At 40.1% G+C, this 21,085-nt stretch overlaps 1 protein-coding gene across 2 annotated transcripts in view; it reads left to right on the top strand.

The window, feature by feature from the left end:
* Window positions 1-17,715, top strand: part of brf1a (BRF1 RNA polymerase III transcription initiation factor subunit a) — a 146,450-nt gene extending 128,735 nt beyond the window's left edge. For both annotated transcript variants that reach the window (XM_041971648.1, XM_041971647.1), the window contains 3 exons: window positions 2,777-2,828; window positions 13,633-13,780; window positions 16,750-17,715. In XM_041971648.1, coding sequence (XP_041827582.1) covers window positions 2,777-2,828; window positions 13,633-13,780; window positions 16,750-16,787 — 238 coding nt within the window. In that variant the 3' untranslated portion in view covers window positions 16,788-17,715. The remainder of the gene's footprint in view (window positions 1-2,776; window positions 2,829-13,632; window positions 13,781-16,749) is intronic.
* The last annotated feature ends 3,370 nt before the right edge of the window (window positions 17,716-21,085 follow it).

The raw sequence follows: 21,085 nt of genomic DNA, 5'->3' as shown, positions 1-21,085 counted from the left end.
TCCTGCCCCTCTATTACCTCGCATCCCAGCCAGATTCTCCGGTTTTCACAAGATCACTATCACAGGAGAATGCCCACTTTTTTACTGCTACTGGCAGGATTTAGTCAGCAGTAGAGCTCCTGTTTACTGTCTGACTTCGCTCTGCACTCTTTGTTGATCTGACTGGTTAAATTTGGCTTCTGTGCATTTCTTTTTTAAGCATCTTCCCTTTGTTCCATCTTCTCAGCAATGATTTAGTTCAGAGTTTTCTCAGCAGTCATTTACAGAATCATCTTTTGGTTTATTGTGTATTTGGAATAAAAATATGTCACATTTAATGTCATTACATATAAATCATTAAAAAAGCTTCCCTGTTGGTGTGCCGAGTTACAATAACGCTTTTCATCTGACAGATATCTCAAATATACTAAGCATCTTCATTTTCAAAGACAAAGATAGACCTTTTTGTACACTTTTATCTCATCTAACCTGGATTACTGCAGGATCCTTTTTAACCTGCCTGAACCAAAACTCTTTTGATCAACTGCAGACTGAACAGACGTCAGCTGCCAGGCTTTTATCCAGAGCCAAGAGACTTGATAACGCCACTCCACCTGGACTTTTTACAGTGAATTACAGGATTTTATCCAAGAGTTTCAAGGCTCTTCATGACCTCCTCTGCAGATTAAATCAAAAAAGTCCTCCAGCAAGAATCTTGTGTTTTTGGAAATAAATGGTGACAGAGCATTTGAAGCAAAGACCCCAAGAATTTGGAGTGATCTGCAAGAGTTGGTGGGCCTCATTCACCAATAGTTCTTAATAGAAAATTTCCCAAACTTTTTACAAATATTCATTAAAATCTATGTTTCCTGGATTCGTTCTTTTGCAAGAACAGATGCAACAAACATGGAGGAATAATCTTAGTAACTTTTGAAAGCTGACTTTTTCAGTAGTTAATTGAAATATAATAATAAAATTAAAGTAATGTTTCTGTCAGATTTTTAAAATAACTTATAAACATTTGTTATTTTTAAATAAATGGCAAGATAGTACAGAGAGTGTCCTAAAGTGATTATTTCACTCAGGGGAAAATTAAACTATTTTTAGTTCATTGAATTCATTCAAGGACAAGTCACAGTCAAGATGGGATTTAATTCTATCTCTGGTCTTTCTAAAAACACGGTGTATGTTGGTATGTGTACAGTAACTTACTCAAGCTGGATCTTTTTCTGACCTAAAACTCTGCGCCTCTGGCTCAGTTTGATGTCGCACTGATATTCATTCAGCACATTCCTGAAGCTGTCATTACCCTGCTGCATCTCAAGGCTCAGAAACAACACTTCACAGCTTTTTTTTCCCCAGCCAGGATCATCATGTTTAAGCTGTGCGTTGCTTTACAGCACCACGTGACACGCTAGCAACTGGATATCAACACGCTGACCATTTTGGACGTGCATCATGGCTGATCCAGTAAAGAAACCCAAGAGGACATTATCAGAGAAAGAGAGAAGAAACGAGAGAAAGTGAGATGAGACAAGAGTTGACATCGTACTAACTTTTATTGGCTGGAGAGATCTCAGAGAACAGACAGGATGCAAGATGGATGCTGAAGTAACTTTCATTAGAGAGGGCACCACAGTGAGAAAATCTGCCATAGTTCAGTGGTGGGGTTTTAAATGATTTGTGTACCTAAAGGCCCGTAAATACTCCACATGAAGGTTTTCTTTTCCAGAAACAAGAAAAGTTAGCGAGTTCTCGCCACTTGTTCCTGACACATCGTCTGGCAGAACTTTTTCCTCGTGTGGTGTCTGATAACTATTGTGTGATTGGTCAGAAAGTTAGAGTGGGCGTAGTTAATGCTGAAAAACCGGAAGCAGAAATGTTTAATTTCTGTTTTCCACTGATGCATAAGATTCAATAAAGCTGAATGGATAGTTCATAGCAGGTCAAAAATATATCGTACACATCATATAAGGCATATAAAGATTTCTGGTCTAAGAAACAAAGCCTCGATGCTAGATCCATTGCCTCAGGCTAAAAAATATCACTCCATAAATTTCCAAATTCATCTATAACTCCCAGATCCACCTGCTGAATGTGATCTTTGCTAATTAAAATTTACCACAGTAGTGGCTTTTTACTATAATGATTAGTTATTAGGAGATGGAGGTTATCTCCAGAGCTCCTGGTTAATACACCATTGATCAACCCTCAGACTCACCTGGAGGTTTCATTTCATCAGATGCACCACTCACTCCATCATCACCGCATCTTAACAGGACTCTGGATGTGTTTGGATGCAGCTGGAGGTTATTTGGTTTGCAAACACTCTAATGGCTAAATTATCCCTGTCTCTCCACAGTAAAAAATCCTGCATATCTCTATTAATATTATTATTTAGCCTCATTAATTACTTTTAGTATTCTGTTTATTTTTCCTCATTGACTCGATAGAAACAAATATGTATGTGTGTGGCTTCAGGCAGCAGAAAGGAGAAAATGCAGAAGCTGAACAGAAATGAGCAGACAGACTGTGTCCTCTGCTAAGGTGAAGGGTGAAAGTTAATCTGAACCAACCTCAGAGTGAAAGATTTTATTGTCCGTCTGGAAATTAATATTTCTCACTTCGAGGCTTTCAGAGGTTTCTAACATCTGTAAGTTTGATCTTGTAAACTTGGGGGATGTCAGGTTGTGTTTCTGTGAAAGTCATGTTTCTCGTTTTCCACAGCCATGTGACTGGGAGGTGATGAAGGTCAGTCAGCGTTTAAAGACTAATTTCCACTGTGCTTGTGTTGCAGATTGCAGCCGTTCATCACCAGACAGCCCAACAAGAAGCTGGCTGTGGAGCAGGTGAGCTGTCGTCCTTCTGCTCTTCGTCTCCGGCGCTTTGCTGCCTCCTCCTCCTCGCTCCCCCTCCCGCACTTCTCCATCACACCTTCTTCTGTCACACACCTGCTCAGTTATTCACCCTATGAATAGTTTTATCCTCCGTTACCTCGCTCTCCTAAACACACATTTACTCGGCTCCATTATGAAAGCTGCTGACACAAAGAATTATCCTTCCAATTTTTAGTTGGTGTATCAAGAAAATAAACACAAATACATTAAAGTTGCAGGGAAGACGGGATTTTTATTTATGATTATTACATTTTGAATGCCTTTTTTCTTTAAAAAGAAACAACATTTTAAACACAAGTTGAACAAATAAGAAGCAGTGAAATATTATTAAAATATTAAAATACAATAAACCCTGATAAATCCATCAAACAACAAAACAAATTTAAAGCAATTTTAAACGGGATAAAATCCAGGTTAACAGAGAGAGGATGTAAATCTTCTGTCTGGGTTTAAATCATGAATTTAAATCATGATATGATTGATCGATTCAATGAGATGATTTTGATTCAGTTTAGGATCCAGAGATATCAATAAAACGATATCACATGCTGATTTAACACGATGACTTTACTATTAACACAAAAAATTTAAATTTATTTTTCTTCCTGAGTTCATTCAGACATTTAAATGAAAAACAATTTGTTTATTGAACAAAAACAGACTGAACCACATTCTGGATGTGGAGGTTTAAAATGTTCACATCATGCAAAAGAAAAAAGAAGAATACATTTCTGCTTGTTGACACTGAATCAGGATATAGTGTAAACCTTCTTCCTGTTTAGAGTTTAGAAGAAATATTTTTACAGATTAGTTATAAAAACTAAGGCGCTACAGTCTGACTCAGGTTACACACCACATGTAGATATAACACAGGATTATTGAGTTTTTACTTTAGACTTTTATTGGATCATTGAATGATCAATGTATCAGTTAGGGCTGGGCGATATGGCCGAAAAATAAAATCTCAGATTTTAATAAACCAGATCCGATTTCCAAATTTTAATAAATTTTTTTTCCTGTCTTGAAAACATATTAAACTTATTAAAAACAATACTAAACTTAAAGCGTTTGCATGCAAAATGTGTTTTGTATGTATTTGAATGAATGACACCAAAAACTATAAAAACATTGTAACCTTTCCGCCGTATAAACGGCCTCATACCATGTATAGAGATATGCAACACAACTGCATCCATGATCACTTTCCATCTGGATCCTTATCATACAGGATCCACTGTGGAAAATATTCCCCTGATGTAGGTCGACTCTTATCAAGAGTTTGTCTTAAATTGTCTTCTGCATCTTGTGCAGAGCAGCATTTCTCACTGCGGTTATAAGCACAGCTAAATTCCAGGCGTGAGTGACGCTTCACTGTAAATCTGTTAACGTTTTCATTCAGAGGGCTGAGTCCGCTGCTAACTATGGAAGGCCCAGGAGAGCGTTTGTGGTACATATACAAGAGAAAAAAAAATACAGATTTTCAGAAAAATAAATTTCAATAAACGGAAAATTTGATAAATTGATTTTATTGATTAATCACCCAGCCTGGTATCAGTGTAGATGGATGTGTTGTCACACCCTCAGCTTGAGTAGAGTTTAAGTGTTTTAAAGGTTCATGAGATTTTAAATCCATTGGTATGTTAGTCTACCACCACCATTGTTTTATGTTTGCATGTTGGAGCATCTTAAAACACGATGAGGTGACCAGGACCAGGAAGGAAAACCTCCATCTGAACCAGAAGGAGGAAGGAAAGCCTCCATCAGAACCATGACCATAAAGGAAAGCCTTCATCAGAACCAGGACCATGAAGGAAAGCTTCCATCTGAACCAGAACCAGGAAGGAAAGCTTCCATCTGAACCAGAACCAGGAAGGAAAGCTTCCATCTGAACCAGAACCAGGAAGGAAAGCTTCCATCTGAACCAGAACCAGGAAGGAAAGCTTCCATCTGAACCAGAACGAGGAAGGAAAGCTTCCAGTAGAACCAGAACGAGGAAGGAAAGCCTCCATCAGAACCAGAACCATGAAGGATGGCCATCTGCCTGGACCAGTTTGGGGTGGAGAGGACAGGGACAAGGGAACCACATAGAGAGTACAGAGAGCAGAGGAGCCCAGTGCATCATGGGACGTCCCCCAGCAGGTCACGCCTGCTGCCGATGGTCTTTGCAGGAGAAAATCGTATGTGTGGGAAAGCACGAATCCCCCTCATCCCCGGTCGATGGTGTCCCTGGCTTGCTTGTTTTATGTTTGCATGTTGGAGCATCTTAAAACACGATGAGGTGACCAGGACCAGGAAGGAAAACCTCCACCAGAACCAGGGCCAGCTTCGATCAGATCCAGGACCATGAAGGAAAGCCTCCATTAGAACCAGGACCATGAAGGAAAGCCTCCATCAGAACCAGAACCATGAAGGGAAACCTCCATCAGAACCAGGACCATGAAGGAAAGCCTCCATCAGAACCAGGACAATGAAGGAAAGCCTCCATCAGAACCAGAACAAGGAAGGGAAACCTCCTTCAGAACCAGGACCATGAAGGAAAGCCTCCATCAGAACCATGACCTTAAAGGAAAGCCTTCATCAGAACCAGGACCATGAAGGAAAGCCTCCATCAGAACCAGAGCCATGAAGGAAAGCCTCCATCAGAACCAGAGCAAGGAAGGAAAACCTCCATGAGAACCAGGACCATGAAGGAAAGCTTCCATCAGAACCAGAACGAGGAAGGAAAGCTTCTAGTAGAACCAGAACGAGGAAGGAAAGCCTCAATCAGAACCAGGACCATGAAGGAAAGCTTCCATCAGAACCAGAACCATGAAGGAAAGCTTCCATCTGAACCAGAACGAGGAAGGAAAGCCTCAATCAGAACCAGAACCATGAAGGATGGCCATCTGCCTGGACCAGTTGGGGGTGGAGAGGACAGGGACGAGGGAACCACATAGAGAGTACAGAGAGCCCAGTGCATCATGGGACGTCCCCCAGCAGCTCACGCCTGCTGCCGATGGTCTTTGCAGGAGAAAATCGTATGTGTGGGAAAGCACGAATCCCCCTCATCCCCGGTCGATGGGGTCCCTGGTTTGCCTCCTGATTTCTATGGCCTCCTTGATTGAGCGTTTGAATGTGTTGCTCTCCGATCCGATGGTTTTTGCGTGGTCCCAGTCCATGCTATGGTTGTTTCTTTTGCAGCGGCCTGATGTGGCTGAATTTACGTCTGCCTGTTCTGCTTTTGTTTACGTGATCTTTTGAGTTGTCCTGTTGTTTCCTTTTCACATTCTTTTTTTTGTTCGTTTCGTCCTGTTAAATCTTGTCCCTGTCTCTCCTATGTACACTTTTTTTCACATAGTTTGCATATTTCTCATGTTATGTTGCATTTTTGACCCCAGTTCGGTCCTGTCTTTTGGGTGTAGCAGGAGCTGGCGGAGTTTTGTGTGGTGTTGGTATTCTCTGTGTTCTCTGTACGCCTTCACTGATTCCCCTGACGTATGGTACGGTCACCATGTCCTTGTTGCTGTTTTAAGTTTTTGTTTGTGTTTTCTTCCATTTCTTTCGCGTTTGTTTTTCTGCTTCTTTGGACGTTGACAGTGTGTCAGTGCGTGTCGTACATTTTCTTCTTCCTCAGGTACTGAAGTTAAGGCCTTTGCTTCCAGATCGTCCATAATGAAACTGCTCATGATGGCTGACAATGCATCCTCACGTTGCTAAACCTCATTTTTGTCATTAAATTTTGTCCCTGAATTTGAAATAGGTGGCTTTGGCAGCAAAACGCAGGAGAGGTGATGTGTACCTGTTAAAACAAGCAACTTTATTTGATGAGTAATGAGCCGCTGCTGTCGTCATTGGTCTGGATCTGCAGTAGGTTTTACTCTGTGATCTCTGCTAACAAATAACAGGGAGGCAGGTTGAAATAAAAACGAGAGGATGTTACTTAAACCGATCCGATAAAGTAGAATTTAATGAAGTGTGACAGTAGCAGAATTATTTTATCTTCCTGTATTGGATTTTGAGTGGTGGTGTGAATAATGGTGTGAATAAGCAAGCAGATGGTCTAGATATGTGTATATTTAGAGAGGACATGTCTCGATGTATTTGGTGTTTTTTATAACAGGATTAGCTTTAAAATAAATCTGTATATGTCATAAAACCCAGTCAGAACCTTCTTTTAAAATTAGAAATAAAACCAGGAGGGTCTGTTTTTATTATATTCAACCAGTTCAGTGAGATATTTTCTTCCAAACTTTCTTGTTGCTTTCAACCCTGAATTAACTTGTGTATGGTGATGATGATGTAATCCATCAGTAATGTCCTCAGCAGCTTTATCTGTTATGAAATGTCTAAAAGAAGGTTATATACAGGGACTATTTTCTATAGCGGGTGCACATACAGCACTACAGTGTGTGTGGGACATGTTTGCTTTGTGTTGTTTGGCCTTGAGAAGTTTTGTGAGTTATAAAAAGACTTTTTCTCGGCTGCCACCCAACAGACAGCTGAGTGATGTTAACCTCCAGGTGACATCGCAGCTAAGTTCATCTGTCAGGTTTTACTTGCTCATTTTACCTCTCAGTTCTTCCATAATTGAAATGAAAACAAACAGCATCTTGTAATCCTTACGGTTCCCGCTGGTTTTCATTGTTAGACTGGTATCATAATAAATAAAGTAAATTAAATTCCTTCTGGCTTTAAAATGGTCTTAAAAGGTATTAATTTGATTTAACATTGCAGCCATAGAGCTTTGTTTGTGGGATAAATAAGCTGTCGCTACACTCGCGATGCTTGTTAGCAGGATACATTCATTTGTGGTTTTTCTCTTTTTATGGGATTAGTTAACAATGAGGAGCTACAGCGTAATGAACCCGTGACTGTGACAAACAGCGACTGCAGACAGACTGCAGCTCGCTGTCAGGCTCTTCGCCCACCTCCTGCTGAGCAGATGGGGATATATAAATCTACACTCAGACCGTGTGAGAGGTGAACCTCACTTTGTCTTTGTTTGCCCTTGCCTTATTACTTCTTTTTCCCTTCAGGGTATTCCCTGCTCCTAAACAAAAAAATCTTGACAGGGTCTTAAAATAAATACAGCCTTAAACTTGAACATAAAATGTCTTTTACAGCCATGTCTTTCCCCTCCCCGTCCTGCAGCGATATATTTCTGCAGGCTGTTCGTTGCTTTTATGATTAATCCAGAAAGAGCAAGTTTACTGCTGCAATATACGTCTTCTCTGCTGTGTTAAAGCCATTTAAACTTTTTCAATGTGAGCAGGTCATTTAAAGATTCCCTCATTCTGCCCGTTTGTAGCCTCACAGACTTGATTCAGGATGTGATTTTAACATCCCTCTCTTTTCATCACCATGTATGATGTGGTGGGAACTTGAGGTGTAGAGATTGTAGTCGGATGACATGTCTGATGAACATGAAACACTGAGCTGCCGTCAGATTCAGGCATCTGTTTTGTCTGAGATGTCCTGAGTGTTGCCTCTGACCGACCGACCTTTGTTTTATCAGCCAAATAATAACTGGAAAAATGAAACCTGATACCAGTAATGTTAAATAAACCCATTAACTGAGGTGTGAAATAGGCCAATGTATTTTTCCTGACTGAAAGTATATATTGTGATAGTATTGATCATGGTCTGCAAGCAGCCCCTGCAGCCAGTGATGATGGATTCTCACTGCTCTGAGGTTTTAGAGGAAATTTCACTGCATTTGCTTGACATCATAATTGTGAATGGTAAATAAACAGATTGTCATGATTTCATATTTGTCATAATTCAGGTTTACATGCTGGCAGGCTGGTCAGGGCAACGAAGGTGATCTGGAAGCTTCAGAGAACATTTAGAAAACTTCCATTTCGATGTTCCAGCTGAACGTCATGGTCAGCACCTTGTCGGCTGTGTCTGAATTTACCAATATCCTCCATATTGCCCACTGACGTTCTTTGATGTTCCTCAGAAACACAGTTCATTCCCGATATGACACTGGTTTGGACCGAACAGGGCCTAGTGGGAGGATCGCTCTGCTGTGATTGGTTGGTTGGGTTTTTTGGACTCAAATTCACAGTTCACTTCCTGAAGTGCTGCACAGGCGCCAAACCCAGACAGAAAGCCACGCCCCTTTATTTGAATATAAGAACAAAAAGAGCCAAATTTAAATGGGACTACAAAATAAAAGTTTTACCTAAGTAGAAATGCTATTATAAAATAAAAAAGCACCATTAATCTGAGCTGCTGAGAAACACAAACTAATGACAACAATGTCAGAAAGAGCAGAGAGGAGCCCAGTGCATCATGGGACATGCCCCAGCAGCCGTGACTAGCCTCGCAGCAGAACTAAAGGGATGGATAAGGGTCACCAAGCCAAACTTTCTATAAGATCTATCAGTAAGAACTCGTTATCTGATCTTAAATATATAGAAAGGTGTCTGCTTCCTAAAGCCAAACTGGGAGCTGCTTCCACCCGGATGGTTTGATAACTGGAGGTTCTGCCTCCTGTTCTACTTTTAGAACCTTTAGGACCGAAGAGTAAACCTCAACTTGTAGCTGAAACGTGCGGAGACTTTTAAATTCTGTCCTGGATTTAAAAAGGAGTGAATGAAGACAAGATGAAACTGGAGAAATGCTGCTGGTTCTCTGCATTTCTGGGTTTTTGACAAATTTGAAGACCTGTCTCTTCCCACCGGACCACAGTTTGCTGTAAAAGCATCTTTCATCTGTTCTGTTGTTGAACTGAAACTTAAATTTAAAATGTGAATCTGAAGCAGAAAAACCTCCTACAACCTCTACCTTTCTTTTACGATCCCAAACTCTTTTCCTTCTTTTTCCATTATGCATCATTCCCCGGAGTCCCCTAAACTCCTCCCGCTCGCCCACCTTCTCTTTCCTCCTTTCTTTCCATTATTCTTTTGTTCTGCTGATGTCCTCTCCTTTCCTGCCACTCTCCTTTTTTTGTCTTTGTTTTTTTACATTTCCTCTCACTGCTCCTCATTCCTTCCCATCTCTTCATCTCTCACCTCTCCCCCTCTTCCTCCTCTTCCTCTCTCAGCCTTTGTCCCCTCTCGATCATGTTCTGTTGGCAGCTCTGAATGGAGGAGCTCGGGGAGCTCAGACTCTGTCAACCAGGAAAAAAACATTACCACAAGGGGCCAGGTCAACAAGGCTTGTTACTTAGCAACCCCCTCACACCTCCCCCTGGGAACTGGAAATAAACGGCCCCCGCCATAGGCGTAGGCCTCTCCTCGCTCACAGCTCATGTTATGTAATGTCACCACTTCATTTCAGCGTCGGAGCCACGGTGAAAAGAAATGTGTGTTTTGAGTGTTGTTTGCCAAAGTCTGCTCCTCACGTCACAAAATCCCATTTTCTGCACCCTCTCCAGTGACCCTGCAATTAGTCAAAGTTTTCAACCAAACCAAAGGGAGGAAATGATCAGTTTACTTGACAGAGAATTTGATTTCTGCCCACTGAAACTGGCACAGCCCCCTCCCTCTCTCTCTTTGTCCACTCCCACAAACCACATTTAGCTTCAGATTGAAGTTGGAAGACACAGTGGACACAGCAAAGTCAGAGATGTGGGGATTTTCAGAGGCTTAGAAATGTGAAAAGGGGGATGAGGTCATGGGAGAAGGGCTTTGAACTGCAGACATTCGCTCTAGCTTTTGCAGCAGCAGTCCGCTTATGCAAGCAATCATCTTGGCAAGTAATGGCTGAATCTATTTGAAGCTGGGTTCCACAGAAGCCGTCAGGTCAGCAGGAAATCACACGACATGCCCAGACTTCAGCTCATCTTGTGGGGGCGCAGTGACCTCCCCATTCAGCCTACAAACAAGAACTTTTTAGTTCAAGTTTTTGCACCATTCAGAACGAGTTTGTCTGTTTACATTCCTGCTCAGCTTTGTACTGCGGCTGCAGAAGAGTTTTCTAAATCATGTAGAGTGATCAGGTTGCATGACCTCATTTCTGAAAGGTAATCCTGAAAGCAGCCCTCCCTGAGTCCCAATTATAGACAGACTTAGAATGTCTTCATTAGGCAGCCGCCCCACCAGTTACAGCTTCTCGATGTGAAATCTTTAAGTAGCTACACTCCAAACTGTCTTTTTTAAACCAATGAATCTAATCAACTTCATTGATAAAGATCTGCAGAAAGTCATCGCTGCACAGCTGATATCATTTATGAATGATGAATGAGCACTTCACAGCTCAGAGACTTGTTACAGACCTGCTGAATGCAACAAGTTCTCCTGTCTTGCATCACGTCTTTCAAGCTTAACGTCGTGGACTGTCGAGATGAGATGCATATCCCAAATTTTAAGTGGAAATTAAACTTATTGCACATTCCAGTTACATCAGCTGTATGTCAACATAACGTAACCACACACTTTATTTTACGGCTTTATTGGACTGTTAGAACAAGTGAAAGACGTGGCACTGTTATTAAGGAGGGAGGAACTGAAATGAATAACTGTGCCCATGCAGCTGTATTTGTTTACATTGGGAATCAGCATTTCTTCTTCTGCTGTTTCCAGACAGTCCGATGGTGTAATTCTGTTCATCATGGCCAAAAAAAGCCTCCAGGATCAGAGTAAACAGTACAGGTCTGATCAGGATTGTAATCTGATTTAAAGTTTTGCACATGTAAGCATGGTTATTCAGGATGAGGTTTTTATGTATAAACCTTTTTTCCCTCCACATTATTGTGGCAAGCAGCCAGTTTTAGGCTCTCTCCACAGAACGCTGCACCACAAACTTGCTGTGTCCTTACTCGGCTTACAGTGGCTGCTTCAGTGCTAGTTTCTGGATTCTCTTTTAGTGATGTGAAAAATGCACTTTACTCTGGAAGTGACCTTTGTAGGACACAAATGGTCAGAGAAACTAGCAGCAGATGTGTATTTTCTTTATTTTGGGGCAGTTTTTTAAAGTCGTTTGTCACCAGCAGCCATTTAAATATCAGTTTTTCTGAGTTTCTGTGACCCTTCATCCTTATGAACCAATCCTCTTTAAAAAGTACATATTTTCTCACCAATCATGCTTGAGATGTTTTTATTTATAGAACATCATCCAGCTTTTATTTAACAGATTACTGGTATAAAACTGGATTACCTGGACCTTGAGGAGCTCGCTGTGAGTTGTTCTTTGTTAAAAGTTAGTGTTTCGTGCTTTATGACTGATGTGTGAAAGATTCAAAGACACAATGGAAGATCAGTCTGAGTTCAGACTGTGGTTACCTCTCTTCATTTTCTTTTTCCAAATGCTCCATTCATGAGAAACTGCAGGCTATCAGATGTCACATAAAAGCCGGAGTGAGGGTTTGTTTCCTGTGACTGCACTCTCACTCATAACAAGCAGTTCTCTTGTTAAAAGAAGGAAGTCGCCCCAAAGAAAAAATGCTCCACAGTTTCAGCAGCTGCAGCAGAAAACCTGCAGCTTAAACTTCTCTCCCTTCATCCTCACATAAAATCTCCTACTTAGTCTGGAGCATCGTTTTCTTTGGTTTTAGTCAGCGCTCATTGCTGCATGTTCACAAACAGCAGCTTTTTTTAATAGTGATTAGGAGCGCAAAAAAAAATCTACACGAGCTGGCGAGACGCGACGTTAACATACAGGAGAGAGAGGCTGAAACGGAAAGGCAAAAAAAGTAAAAAAGAAAAGAAAAAGTAGAATTGTTGTCACACTGTGGACCCTTCATGATGAGTCCAGACTGAGGAACGGTCACATGGAGGCACTGCGGTGAAAACTGGACCATTTCTCATTCAGTCTGATTAAAGCCTGTTATTTATTTTTCTTTTAATTCTGTGGTTGAGTAGGATTCTCATACTGTACCTACCGTGTGCAGCACAGCCTCAAATAGTTTATTTCAGGCATCTGCTGAAAGATTTACGTATCTTTTATTTAGTGGTTTATTTACATCTTATTTCATTTAGTTTATTTTGTCTCCAACATTTAAATATAAAGTGGCCGTTTATTATTGTCTTTTTTTCATATTTATGTATTTTCCTGTATATTTTTTATTTTATTATCTATAATTGATAATGACATTTATCCACACAAATAACATTTCATTTTATTCAATATTTATTTTTATTTTACTCTGTTTCTTTATTATCTGCTGGTTTAATAAAAACAAACATTTATTTACATTAGTGACATGTATTTATTTATTTATTTATCACCAGTGTAATATATTAAATATTCATTTCAGTATTTCAAATCTGGAAATTTTCTGTTTTTGTTTTATTCCTTTAGTTTTATTTTTTCCTTTTTTCCTCCCTCTCTGCTTCCACTTCCACCTGTTTGTGCTTTTTAGTCTCCCAGCATGCAACTGGAGAGACTCTGCTGGTAATAAAGTCACCTGCTGTCGTCACATTGGTGTTTGAACGGTTCTATTAAGACCAAATGAAAAAAACGTCCTTCTAATTATGTTTTTTCCCTCATTTTAACCCTTGGACTCTTTCTGAAGTGCTTTCTGAACTATGACGCTGTTTTTAGCCCAAAGGCTCTGATTCATTTCTCACCCTTCATGTGATACTAAGCAGACTGCAGATTCTAAAAAGTAGAGTCTAAAATGAGATAATAAAGTAATCCGCTGGAGGACGGTCATGGTGGCGGTCACGCTTCGACGCCGCGTTTAGTCCTGGATGTCCAGGTGTGACAAATGGAACCTCACCTCTCGTCTCTGAGTGTCCTCCACCTGTCCTTCAGGATGCGGATGTTTACTTTCCTCATCCTGGAGAGAAAAATAATAAACGATACGCGTCTGTTCCTGTTTGCTCAGACCTCCACCCCCCTGCCGACGCCCGTCCAAGCCCCCGCCAGCGGAGTGGTGGTGGAGAGTGGGCCGGTTGTCTATGATGATGGTGATGAGGAAGAGGAGGAGGAGGAGGAGACCTGTGTCAGTGCCATGGAGCTGCTGGGAGGCAACGGTCAGTTTATTCCTCATTCATCTTGTTGTTTTTGTTGTTTATTAAAAAGTGTTTACTACAAGTTGAAGATATTTGAGTAAATTTAGTTTCTGATGACTTTTTTTATCTTGAGGATTCAAAATTGACACCAAAGCTCCGTCTTGCTCATCTTCATCATCTTCTGTCTGTTTCGTCTTTGTCCTCTCCATCTTGTTCGCCTTCATTGTCGTCTCCTCTTTCCTTCTTCGTCTTTACGTCTTCATCTTTATCCTTTTTGCTCTCTTTGTGTACTTTTTATCTTTTATCCTATTTCTTTTTCATCCTTTTTGTTCTTTATGATCTTTTCAGCTTCTTTGACCTTTAGTTCCTTGTCTCCTTCTTCTTCTTCATTTAATTATTTGTATAATTTTTTTGTTATCAGGTGAAATCAGTGTTTTGTGAGGAACTTTATGGCATCAAAGTTACGACAGTCTGAATGTAATTTGAACCAAGATCTCATAAAATGAGTCCAGCTGGATTATAAAACATTTGAAGTGAATTAATTGAGTGTATGAAATGCTAATTAAAGCTTAAAATGGAAGTCATGTCAGCCTTTAAGTCAAAGCAAATGTCATTGAAAGCAGTTATATTTATGCTGGGTTTTTCTTCTGTCTTATAACATTCTTAAATTCAAAACTAGCATTTAGCATTGAAAGCAGCAGAAATGACGGTAAGAAAGTTCAGTAAGACAATCAAGCTGTTTTCTGTTGTCGTGTGAATCAGCTTAGGTTTGTTACAGATCTTTTTCTTTTTTATGTGACTAACAAATTCCTGATTGAATAGTGATGTTGTTGGTTTGGGCAGACTAATGGTGAACCGGACTTGGTTTTAATGACTCCTCAGTCACACACAGAGTGTCTGGACTGTGAAACTGTGGCTTTTTTAATGATTCTGCCTCTTAGCTCTGTTTCTCTTTTGACTCCTGGTACATTTTAATGAGTCCTCACAAAGATTAAATTTCTTCACTTCATGTCTCTGGCTGTTAAACTTTAAGGTCCCGGACTCCACTGCAATAAAAAGCCCTGAGCTACTGAACTGACTCTTGTAGGGGGCTCTTTGTTTAGACTCCTGCCTCTTCCTAGGAGAGGCCAGAAGGTGGGGTCAGCCTTAGAGCTGCACCACTGGAGTCGAAGTCGACTCTGGTAGCGTTGAGCCGGACGGACGCCCAGACATGACACCAGTATGTCAGTTAATGGACAGTCTCGGTTTTCCTGGAGCAAAAAATGATGAGACATTCTTCAAGTCTTAAAGAGGAACTCTGCAGGATTTCTAAAAACTATGAACCTTTAATTTCTCTGTCACACACAGGAATGATTAATTAAAACAAAAGTTACAGAGTGCTCCTAAAAATGTGCAGAAGAAAGCTATGTGGTGCACCATGGAGCACCAACATGGGCCTGCAGCAACTAACTAAAGGGACACGTCATGCTGATCTGAGCTATTTCCTACTGACTAAACTTTACTTGTCTGAAAAGATAAATCTGTTCCAACATTTGATCAGTTTTACATGCAGGTTGAAATGAAGTTGAGATCAGTTTGTCCTGCATTGCATTTGATAAATTCAAACTTTCTCTTGTTTTCTCTTTGAAGGAGGAAACTATGTGCAGCAGATTAAGTAAAATATCTAATTTACAAAACCTGATGAAGCTGTACTTCATGCTGGGCTGAGACATGGACAGATTCTACTGTCATGAGGCTGTGATAATGTTGACGTTTAACCCAGACTGGACTCTTTCTTCATTTCAGCAACTTCATTTTCCCGGTGGTGCATATATATAATTTTCCTTTTTTTTTAGAAGCGATGTTTACTGGTGGTCCTCGAGGGCCAGAGTCCTGCAGGTTTTAGTTGTTTCCCTGCTGCAACACCTGATTCTCACAAAACAAGGCTGTTAATAACCCATCAGTTTGAGTCAGGTGTGTTGAAGCAGGTAAACATCTACAACCTGCAGGATGGTGGCCTTCAAGGATCCACGCTGTACATCCCTGACATACGCCGTAACCACGGTACATGTTAACCAAGAGCAACACACACATGCACCGTCTCGCTGCATGCAGGCAGGAGACGTCAACAACTGTCCGCTAGCTTCTGTAAAACAATAAATCGGAGTAGAAAGATTCATCTAAAATATTTTTTCTTAATGATTTCTATGACATCTCCATGAGAGGTTTATTATGTTCTAATATTTCCAGTTCACAACATCTGCATACTTTCTAACATATTTTTTTCATTGATATTTGAGGCTATTAAGGAATTTACAGGCATTTTCAGGCCAGTTCTTGTGTCATGCGGCATACCTCAGCCTTTTCTCCCTGGTTCCCTTCCATTAGGATGGCTTCCTCACCGCCATCCTTCCATGGACACATGTAGGCTTTGACTAGCATTAGATGGATCACCTGAAGGTCCAGGTGCATTTCTCAGGTCCTGTCAGGTCTTTGCTGGATTTGGTTCTATTTCTGAAGGAAATCCCTTTCAGATCCTGTTTACCTGTTAATTAATAGTTTTTGTTTTTTAGGTATAATACTTCTCTTGTCTCCCACTTTTATGACCTGTTAAATTGTGTTTTCTTCAGTATTTTTAATAGGTAAAGGGAAAAAATAAAAGCGAACAAATGACATGTTTGATTCTAACAAAAAAAAGGTAAAAAAAAAAAATTGTCATACAAGGACTAGAACAAATACAACTGAAAATGTCCAAATAAGAAGTTTGAAATACCTCCAGAAGAAGAAAGGAAAGATGGGTGGCTCCAGACTTTTGCAAACCTCTGAATCTGAAAGAACAGGGCTGTAATCATCGAGCATTCATTAGTTCTCAAAGTCTGTATGTTCCCGTCGTAGAGCTTCCAACCTGTTTCTGTTCAGCTTTTCTCACCACCGATTAGGAGGAAACATGACTCATCATTTTTCATTGAATGCAGTGTGTGTACCTGATCCTTCTGTCTCTCTCCCTCCAGATTACGGCTCTGATGGAGATTACGATGATGGATTCTAGCAGCAGGGTTTTTATTCCCAGCTATTACAGACTATTCTGAATCCCAAGTGTATGAAATGTTTACGGCCGGGGATGAACAAGAACACTGGCTGCTGCTACAGACTGGGTTCCAGTCGGGAATGAATGCTTGTGGAAATCAACTCCTCCTGAACGGACTTGCTGCTCGGACGTTGGCAGAGATGATGGCGGTGGTGGTGTGGAAGTGACTGGAAATGAGTGGTGCAGTGCAGGTCGCTGGCAGACTATGCTGATCATGGATGATACACCCAGTCAGGGTTCCAGTGTGCACTGGTTTGGTTTGTAAATGAGAAGAAATGTCAGATTTGGTCCATAAATATAGAATATGTCTTTAATCCAAGACCCATCTTAAAGTGACCAGGAAAGTCCCCGACTGCTTTGGACACCTGAAGTTTAAGTTATTCACTGGCTCAACATCAACAGCGAGACCATCTGCATCTATTTCCACTTCAGATTTTATTTAAGCCTTCAGGACTCAGAGACATGTTGTCACCTCGCTCAAATCTTATTATAATGTCACAGTCAAGTTCTTTCAGACATTAAGATGATCAGATTTAGTTGTCTTTTGTTTTGGAAATGTTCCTCTGATTAACTTCTTAGATCCTCTAATTTCAGTTTAATGTTGTTGTAAATGTCCTATTAAAGGGCACAGAGAGCTGAAAATGGCTATTTATGAACAATATGTAGAGTATTATATTTCTCAAATGAATGAGGAGATGAGTTGGAGATGTACTTTTGATGCTTTTGTTGGGGAAAGAGGGTGGAGAGGATCTGCTGGATTCATTCAGCAGTATTTAATGAGGTGTTTCAGGTCATCTTGACCAACTCTACTGCTGTTAGAAGTCATGAAGTTACGTCTGCATTAACATTGTGTGCCTTTGCTGCTACAGTAAAGCTTTCACTACCAGGACTAAGCTGTTTGTCTCCTTGTGGTTCGTTGTTGGTACCTTGATAAATACTGTGTGTTAGATGAAAGCATTATGTTCTGAAAATGTCTATCATGAACGGTTTGAAACAGTTTTACTTTTATTTATATTCAGGTTTTGACATTAAACTTGATTTATCAGCTCAAGGCCTGGATTTATAGAAACTTCCAATGCAGCCAGTTTGTTCCTGTTAGGGGGTCTTCACCTCTGCAGACCCAGGTTTTTATAATGTGTTTCTTCCACTTTCCTGCCCGTCCTTTCTGCAGACCACCCAGCATCTGTAACCAGCAGCACCCACAGTGGGCATGTCAGCATTAGATCACCTCTGCCTGTTGCTACAGAGCATCAGCCTGAACTTATCTGATCACTTATTTCAATTGTTCCACAGGAATTTCTAAAGCCTGAAACAAGTGGAAACTTATTCTAAACTCTTACTACATCTTAACTGTAATGAATGGCAGAAGAAATTCTACCTTTCAAGGCCGATGAGCTCTAATGTCAGATGTTTTGGACACGGTTGTCAAAGGAAATGATTCAGAGAATGGTGGAACAAATGCAGGTACACTGTTGGAAAGCCAATGGAGGGCAGGAATGTAAAAATAAGCTGGTTTCATGGGCGAGGACTACGAAGCATGCAGAAAGGTCTTGGCAATTCATGCAGCAACCTGTCTGCCTTTGCTTTCATGCTTTTAAAATGAGGTTTTATAAGCATGTCTATGCACCATTCTCAGCTTTTGTCACTTATCACGTGACTTGCACGTCTGCGATGTTTATGGGTGGCAAAAAGATAAACAAAGCAAGCGTACTGCCACCGGCTAGCTTTTTGCATCAATATAACATCACAAGAGGGGGATTTTATTTTCCAGACTGCCTGCTGACCCTGAACGACGGCTAAACGTGTTGCTGCCATCAAACGAGATGACTGGAAACTGTCAAAGCTTTCAGCTGTGTAGCAGGTAGAAAGTTAATTTTGTTTCATTTGCTTTCCAAGTCTACTGATGGTGAGCTGCTCAAATTTTAAATATATTTATTTATTTAAAAGTAAAGACAATGTCTATCTCCTAGTGGAAATTCGACTACAGTTAAACTGGTTGGATTGTCTTTTGGGAGCAGTTTCCCGTCCAAAAATCACAACGTTCTGCCCTTCTGCATGGGTTTTGACAGACAAAGAAAAAAATGTTGGTTCTTTTTCTTCTTTCTTAAGTTCCAGACAGAAAACGTCTCTTCTGATTACATCTGCTGCAGGACCAGGAAAGGAGACATGGACTGCAGCCTCTGCATCTGGTTTCTGTGATCAAAGCCAGTGAGCAAGGAAAAAAAAACCTTAACACGCGATTAAAAAAATGAACGGCGTTAATTATTTAGTTAACGCACGATTAACACATTAACATGCCCAGCCCTAATCTATATATATTTGATACAGTCTGCCACAATATATTCCTGAAAGGACTGAAGAACTGGGTGGGCGTCTCTGGCGCTGGTTTGAATCTTATTTAGAGAACAGAAAGTTCTTCATGTCAATAGGTAACTTTAAATCTCCGCAGACAAGAATTACATGTGGAGTTCCCCAAGGTTCCATCCTGGGCCTCTTCTGTTTAACATCTACATGCCTCTTTAAATACATATCATACATATATATATATATATATATGGGTGGTTGACATATAAGCTAAAAACTGTGTTATTATCTCCAAAAACTATGTTTTTGTGTTGTTGTGACTCTAAACTTTCCTTATATATATATGGTTTTTTTTTTAGATTTTGTGTTGAAATATGTTTTTTTTTCATCAATGTGCTGCATCAGTGCCTTAAATTGTCATATGGTGTGACATGAAAGCTATTTTGTATAAAATGAAAATGGGGTATTTATTTATTTTCCTAATCACTTCATCAAACATTTTAATCATGACTTCTTTAATATTTAACATTTCATTGTGAAAATGTAGTATATTCTTTCAATTCTTTCAATCTTTCAAAATATTTTAGATTCATTTTCTTAAACCTGGTGACAACTGTAAGAAATTGCTTCAGACTCTTGCTGATACTATTTTCCTTGTGTTCTATTGGTATTTTCACGAATTACCACTAACATAGCTGTTTTTCGTCACAATTGTGAATGTCACACTAAATGACATGAGTGTCACGCCATATGATAAAGTGCACCACACCACAATAAGTCAATGCAAAAAGTGTATTATATATATTTAACACACAAACAACGACTGAGAAAGCAGGTTAACAATGAACTTCACATATAGAATAATAACAGCATTCACATAACCTTAATGGTTTAATATAAACTCCACCTAACATTGTTTATTCAGTAACAGTAAAGAAATTACATCTGAAAATAAGTTGAAAGTTAATATATTGCTTATGTTAATATTTTTAAAGCCTGACAAAAATGATAAACACACTTACAAAAAACACGGAAATGTGAAGAAACTGAAGAGTGTGTCGGCGTGAACGTTATCATGAATGAACATTTGAAAAATTTGTGTGTGAATGAGTAATAACAGTAGCACCTTTGTTGCTAACAAATTAATGTTCTAAACTGCTTTAAAGAGATTCACAAACATTCATAGAATCAGTTTTTAACATAATAGTTAAGATAACATTGTATACATTAATATGACATTTGATATATAATAGCTTTTGTAGTTCACGTGTTTAGAACTAGAAACTGTAGAAAGCTAAAACTCTTTAGACCATATTAAATTTAATCCAGTCAGTGTTTGAGAGTTTGGTATATCTGTGAAATGGTTCTGGCTCAGATATTGTGCATACAACTTGACTGCAGCTGTAAAATATGCAGTCCGATTTCTCCGGCCAAATGAAGTTATACTTGTTACCAACTTGTTTCATGCAATTAATTTCTATTTCTTCGTGACATATCTTAGTAATCTTGCCCACGTATGGCCTGTTATCATAGTTGACAATAACAAACTTTCCCACAGTGCAGCTGGTGTCATCATCAGAACTGGCGTCTGCTTCTGGTTCAACAAGGTGGGCTGGTTCTTGGTTGGTTGGTTGGTCACTACTCACCAAATCTTGGTGAGTGGCACTTTGCTGCTCCACACCAGCCTTAAACGCAGTGACCTGCAGGTTCTTTGGCTGAAAGCAGGGGCACATGTCTGGTTACTGGCAAAAGCAGCTAAGACGTCGGTAAAGTATCTCGCCAGGTGAAAAGGAGAGCACTTGGTGTGTGTTACTGATTCCAACCACAGGGTGAACTGTTGGAGGAATCAAGCCGTCCTTATCAGTGATCTCATCTCCTTCAACCCATCTGATGATGACCTTGTCTGTGTTGTTGCAAAGGTGATTGAACAGATCTTTGGGTGACTGAAGATCTCC

This window comes from Melanotaenia boesemani, chromosome 20 (assembly GCF_017639745.1).
Source record: "Melanotaenia boesemani isolate fMelBoe1 chromosome 20, fMelBoe1.pri, whole genome shotgun sequence".
Classification (NCBI taxonomy): domain Eukaryota; kingdom Metazoa; phylum Chordata; class Actinopteri; order Atheriniformes; family Melanotaeniidae; genus Melanotaenia; species Melanotaenia boesemani.
The sequence above is the reverse complement of the archived record's forward strand: the minus strand, read 5'-3'. Positions and strand labels throughout refer to the sequence as shown.